The sequence below is a fragment of the Epinephelus moara genome, chromosome 11 (assembly GCF_006386435.1).
Source record: "Epinephelus moara isolate mb chromosome 11, YSFRI_EMoa_1.0, whole genome shotgun sequence".
Lineage (NCBI taxonomy): Eukaryota > Metazoa > Chordata > Actinopteri > Perciformes > Serranidae > Epinephelus > Epinephelus moara.
The window spans coordinates 36868858-36875498 of NC_065516.1; the positions used below are offsets into that span (position 1 = coordinate 36868858).

General features: G+C 44.9%; 2 protein-coding genes across 2 annotated transcripts in view; both read right to left on the reverse strand.

Moving 5' to 3' along the window:
- LOC126397542 (histone-lysine N-methyltransferase 2D-like) overlaps nucleotides 1–4293 on the reverse strand; it is a gene marked incomplete at its 3' end in the record, with an annotated part of 38822 nt that extends 34529 nt beyond the window's left edge. The window contains exon 1 of the mRNA XM_050056399.1: nucleotides 3122–4293. The remainder of the gene's footprint in view (nucleotides 1–3121) is intronic.
- A 155-nt stretch (nucleotides 4294–4448) lies between these two features.
- Nucleotides 4449–6641, reverse strand: part of xrcc2 (X-ray repair complementing defective repair in Chinese hamster cells 2) — a 4958-nt gene continuing 2765 nt past the window's right edge. The window contains exons 2-6 of the mRNA XM_050056833.1: nucleotides 6136–6217; nucleotides 5958–5993; nucleotides 5717–5866; nucleotides 5277–5553; nucleotides 4449–4894 (exon numbers count right to left, since the gene is read on the reverse strand). Coding sequence (XP_049912790.1) covers nucleotides 4582–4894; nucleotides 5277–5553; nucleotides 5717–5866; nucleotides 5958–5993; nucleotides 6136–6217 — 858 coding nt within the window. The 3' untranslated portion in view covers nucleotides 4449–4581. The remainder of the gene's footprint in view (nucleotides 4895–5276; nucleotides 5554–5716; nucleotides 5867–5957; nucleotides 5994–6135; nucleotides 6218–6641) is intronic.

Sequence of the window (6641 nt, forward strand, 5' to 3'; positions counted from 1 at the left end):
AAACACTCATTAAACACACACTAAACAAACACACATTAAACACACACTAAACAAACACACATTAAACACACACTAAACAAACACACACTAAACACACACTAAACACACATTAAACACACACTAGGCCTGGGACGATCAGTGATCAAAGCGTATATTGGCAATTGGAGGGTTGCCAGGCGATTTGCTGGATATCAAGGCGATTTTGAAAAATAAATAAATAAATAAATAATAACGGCGCTCTACCGTGCATTAAGAGATGTTTTTTGGGGAAATACATGACTGTCAGAGAAGCCCCGTTTACAAACAGACCTACAATCCATCTCCTCTCCTCTCTTCTCAGCGGAGGGTGACCTGTCAGCCCTGCGCTGACAGTGACAGGGCGCATCTCTTTGATCCGAAGTGACACAGCCCGTTTGCTCATGCTTCGAGGTCGTTCAATAGAGTAATTGCAAATAAATATTGTTTTAATGTGTAACTATTGAAATGTTCACAAGGGCTTTCATAAATTCCTACAATTTTGCAGCACTGCCACCTTTGCAGGTTAAAAGTTAACAACAGCGACTTCAAGTGAGGAGGAGCGCTTGTCACACACATTAAACACACAGTAAACACACAGTAAACATGGGTTAATAGAGACCATTTTAAACACAAGTACACAAATCAGCTTCACTATAACTCGCAGATTTCACAGACAAACACTTGTCTTTATCTGGACACATTTTCCCCACAAATACAACATGCTAACGTTATTAGCACAAGCCTATGGCGTTTTACATTGTATAAATTAGCTTAGCAGCTAGCAGAGATTTCCTCTGCTCATATTTCAGCCAAGATAAATCACACACAGTGTGTGGAGGCTTTATTGTCTTCACAATTTCTTGTTTCTTATCTGTGAAATTAAAGTAAATCAAAGCTTTGTTTCCACTGAGGGAAATGGTTTCAGCTTACAGAGACAGACAGGAGGTCTGCGTCACTGTGACATGGAGTTACAATTAACCAAGTGCACGTTAGGCTACGCTGTAGGTGACAGTGTAGGTTCTGCGTCAACGCAAAGCCTATGCCGTAGGTAAGGTGTTGATCCAACACGAGTATAAATCCCGTTTAAGGGACGTCCTCAGGTGGACATGTTGTGACCAGTCATATGTCTTACTGTTGGGGAGACAATAGTTTGACACTTACAGGACCTGTACGAATCAGAGACAGACACTAAACTGGAACTCCTGAAAAGTGACGATGCCGTCACATGAACCGGATCATTGGACGTCAGTGAGTCGTCAGAATTATATCAGAGTAACTGCACTTTCTCTACTGGAACAGTTTGATCCTTTCCAACAAACAAACAAACAAACAAACAAACAAACAAACAAACAAACAAACACACACACACACACACACAAACAGTGTATCTGACAGAATCAGCTCTGTGAAGTGGTTCATGCTTTCAGACCTCACTGCTGTAGCAGAGCAGCTCTGGTGTGAAAGACAAAAATCTAAAGGTCGAGATCATAAAGTCAATTTCTTTGATTTCATTTGATTCCCAATCAAAACACTCTGGTCAGCATTATTTCACCTCGTTAATATGGACTTCAAACTGTCACCAAATGCAAAATATTGGAATTTTAAACATGGGATTACAAATGTGATTAATCGAGATTAACGACTGAAACTCAGCCATGAATGGCCATTTAAGTTATGTATATTTAACAGCCCTACAGATTATATTATCATTAGAAACTGAGTGAGCAACATTATATAGTATTATTACGTGAATAAAACTATGTTAAACAGTTGATCAATGAATAATCTTGTATTCAATACCAAAAACAAAACAAAAAATCATGAAACATTTCCTTCGTATTTTATTTGAAGTGCCTGACGGCGACGACATAATTTAAGTCTCCAGCTGAAAAAAAAATCCTATTTGAGACCAGATGTAATCAGTGGGAGGCTGGCCCATTACAAAGTTCAACAGTCAAGAGTTTGATTGTTTTTGTAAAAAGTAAATATTAAAAAGAAAGATTTTGTCCCAATTCTCAAAAATGTGTCTTATACTTACACACTATCATTAAAAGGTTCATTTATAATTCAAGACTTTTACTGAATCACATTATTTCCACACAGGGTGGGAATCAGAGGCCCCACATGACCTTATTATCATGATACGATTATTATTGTGATTCTTAAAAAGACAATGCTGAGTATTGCAATAACTTACATTAAAATCTATTACATTTTTTCAAATGTTTCCCTCAAAGAAAACTTTGTCATCTTCTCATCTGATAAAATAAATTAAGCATTAAACATATTTTATATTGCTGACAGTAACACTAGTTTATACAGTGTGTAAACAGGTGTAGCATGATGCACAGTATTTGTCTGTTCTTACACTCAGTTGGATACCAAAACTTTCATTTGTATTTGTAATGTTAATCATTTATAAAATAAAAAATCGGTCTCCATCCATGTATTGATACAATATTGCCAAGCAAAATATCGTGATGCTTCGCCCCTCACCGCTGGTATTAGTACTTCCTCCATTACTGCACATGTCTCCCAGAGGAGCTTATGACAACTGACACGGTAGATCGATACATAAATAGATAACTGATTAGTCTGTAATCAGCTGGAGCAAACAGCACAGAGTGTGAGCCATAACACAGAATCATAAAGTGTGAAGATAATAAAGCATCTGTCAGAGGAGTTACAACGAGCCCTGCACTAATTAGTGGTATTATTAATATCCTGTAACTAATTAATTGGAGCATGCGTACAAACAGTTTGGCGTGCACACAGACAGCGGGGTCAGAGGGCTGCTGTCACCACGTCATGATACATTTACTGTTCTTTCTGTAAAAGATGCTGAATCGTACACACAGAGCAGTTAGCCGTTAGCAGTTAGCTTCCTCGCACCGCCCAGTTGACTGATCACTTCTCTGTTAGCATTAGCATTAGCTAGCAGGCTAACTGTTAGCGCGCAACAGAAACGAGTGCATCCCGGCTCCACCGCGCGCTTCTTCACCGCCCCGCTTTGAATGTTAACGGCTGGCGTCATGTTGACGCAAAAAAACCGAGCAGAAAACCTGCACAGGTGTCGAGAGAGAGGTGGAAAAAGCGTCCTTACTGATTTGATGCAATTCTCTTTTTCCTCTCCAGCTTTCCAGCCAACTTCGAGCGATCAGTTTACAGCCAACAGCGAACTTCTCCGACAGATAACATCTGTTTCACACGTCTGCCATGATGATACGTTCCCAAGAAACATTCCCGGTGCTCGTGGAAGGAAAAAAACACGGTTTTGCTCTGAAAAATAGGCGAAAAATTAAAGTTGAAGCGGTCGCTCCGTCATGGAGGCCATGTTTGGGAGCGACCGAAGCACCGCCTGTCAGCGACAGCAGGAGAAGAAGTAGGTCCCAGAAAACATTAACTCCTGTACCGGAGCAGGAACGTTTACCGGGCAGGGTTTATCTCTCGCGCCCGGATAAAGGCGACGTGCACCGGGAGTGAGACTTTAAAACGCGCAGGTGTGTGTGTGTCAATGGCGGATTGAGTCAGTGTGTTTGTGTGAGTGTAAAAAGTGTGTCTGACCCCGCGGAGGGATCTGTTGGAGGGCTGCTCTGGTGAAGCGGTCTCTGTCATCAGACCTGAAGTCCCGGACTGGAGCGCGAGGAGCCGGACTGCTGCTGCACGTGCCCCAAACACACAGCCATGAAACATGACATAATGATCTGTATTTATTTATTCATATTTATTTTACAATATAACACCAGTCCTGTTCATTAGGTTACAATATACAGACTTTACTGGAGTGGTTCTAGACCAGGGGGTCGGGCCCCTCCAAAGGGTCACCCCATTAATCAGAGGAGACTAAAGGGACCTCCTGAAGGGGACTAGTAGAACCTGCTTTAGATCCTGTTAATAATGAACCGATGGTGACTGGCAGCAAAACACAACATACATACTGTAGAGTTTTTATTTTTATCTTCTCCCTCCTCAGTGACCACATCAACCTAGAGGAACTCTAGAAATGACCACGAGAGCCACCAACCACCTATAGAACCTCTACAACTTTATGACCATGAGAGCAACGTCGATTACAAATACCACCCGTAGAACCTCAAGAACCTCACCTAAAGGAACTCCACAGTTTTCAGTGACCACAAGAACCTCTGAGGATCCACTGGAACCTCCCCGGTGACCGCTAGGACCACCGACAGGGTCTGTAGAACCTCCTCAGTGATGACAAGAACCACCTAACTGACCACGAGAACCTCCTCAATAAGGTGTTCCACCACAACAACTTTACTGACGTGTCCTCCTGATTCATGAGCAGAGGTTCCATCAGTAAACGGATCATCAAGGATCCCAGATGCAGTCGATTCTGTGCTGCTACATACTGATCCACTGATCAGGCCAGCAGCAGTTCCTCAATAAAACCAGAACAGTAGAACCTCCTGGATCCCAACTTTTATTGAACGCTGATTAAAATATTTATACATCAACCTAAAGAACAAACAGAACCAAGGACGGACGGTTTCAGCTGCACTAAATGAGCTGATCTTTCCTGTCCTGTGATCAGCAGCTCAGTCAGGGACAGATGAACTCCACTCCTCCGTCTGTCACGTAGAAGGAACTGCTCCTGTAAGCCTTCATCCTGGGGGAGGAAGAGGAGGAGGAGGTGCAGTGAACGGTAAAGACCTGCTGCCTCTTCTGCTCCCTGCTGCCTCCTGCTGCAGCGGCCATGTTACTTGCAGCCTCCTGCCTGGAGCACAGCAGCCGGTGGGTCACCAGCTGTTGCCAGGGGCGACAGAGGTACGGCCGGTCGGAGTCGGAGGAGGACGGTCCGCTGCAGCTCCTCCTGATGGCGTGGCAGGTGGCGAAGACAGTGATTCTGTAATCCCTGAGAGGAGCCACAAAGAAGACTGATTCAACTCACAGAGCTACTGACAGCATGCAGTGTTAGTGAGGAGCTGTTCCATCATGTTCCTCCAGGACAGCTGGAGAATCTCTAGAACCTCCTCAGTGACCACTAGTACCCACTAAAGAATCTCTAGAACCTCCTCAGTGACCACTGGTACCCACTAAAGAATCTCTACTAAAGAATCTCTAGAACCTCCTCAGTGACCACTGGTACCCACTAAAGAATCTCTAGAACCTCCTCAGTGACCACTAGTACCCACTAAAGAATCTCTAGAACCTCCTCAGTGACCACTGGTACCCACTAAAGAATCTCTAGAACCTCCTCAGTGACCACTGGTACCCACTTACTGACGTATAGCTACCTGAGCAGTCGACCCAGCAGCTCTGCACACTTGCTGAGCTTCTCTTCCTGTTTGGCGAGGCTGGCCCCGCCCTCGCAGCGGTCCAGCCAATAGAAAGCAGAGATGCTGTCGATGATGAGGAGTGCCAGGCCGGGCCGCGACGACAAAGAGGTCTCAAGGAAGTGGAGGGTGAGGAGGAGCTGTGAGGAGGAGGAGCAATGGATGACCAGGAGGCGAGAAAGACACAAACGCAATGCCGCCTCATCTGAAGCGGCCGAGGGTGAGCTGGAGGAACGACCTGGAGACAGAGACATTATATTATGTTTGAAATGTCTTCAAATAGAAGAGTGTTTTAATAATGCAGGTCACTCTTCTTCTTTGGTATGTGTGTATGTGTGTGTGTGTGTGTGTGTGTGTGTATGTGTGTATGTGTGTGTGTGTGTGTCTGTGTGTGTGCACACCTGCGTTCAGTCTGCTCTCCAGGATGCCCACCAGTCGTAACATGTCCAGACTGTAGTCGGTGTCCAGGAACACAACATCCACCTCCAGACCGCCGATCGCCACAGGCAGCACACAGCGACACAGCAGGTGGTAAAGCAGCTCTGTCTTCCCTGAGACACACACACGTGCACACACGCACACAGTTTACAGGAAGTTCAAACCAGGTTACAGGCAGAAGTGTTTCCTGTGAAGTGAACTCACCTGTTCCCTCCGTCCCGTACAGCTCCACCACCTCACCTGTTAAACATATAAGCTGATCAGTCAAACCCTCGTGTGATCAATAATTATTGATCATATGGCTCCTGGTGAGTATTTTTTGTGTTTTGGTTCACTGATGTCATGTGACGTGTGCTAACAGGAAGTGAGCAAAATCAGTCACCATGGTCGGGTCCTCCATCTTCAGGAAACAGTCGAGGTTCGATGTCCTTCAGAGAGCGACGAGCCTCTAGACGAGCAAACAGCTGTAGAGACAAAAAGCTGATCACTGTGATGTTTATACACTGCCCCAGCACATAGACTGCACCATCTACTGTTTATGCACTGCTCTAGCACGTACACTGCCCCAGCACATAGACTGTACCATCTACTGTTTATACACTGCTCTAGCACGTACACTGCCCCAGCACATAGACTGCACCATCTACTGTTTATACACTGCCCCAGCACGTAGACTGTACCATCTACTGTTTATGCACTGCCCCAGCACGTAGACTGCACCATCTACTGTTTATGCACTGCCCCAGCACGTACACTGCCCCAGCACATAGACTGTACCATCTACTGTTTATACACTGCTCTAGCACGTACACTGCCCCAGCACGTAGACTGCACCATCTACTGTTTATGCACTGCTCTAGCACGTACACTGCCCCAGCACATAGACTG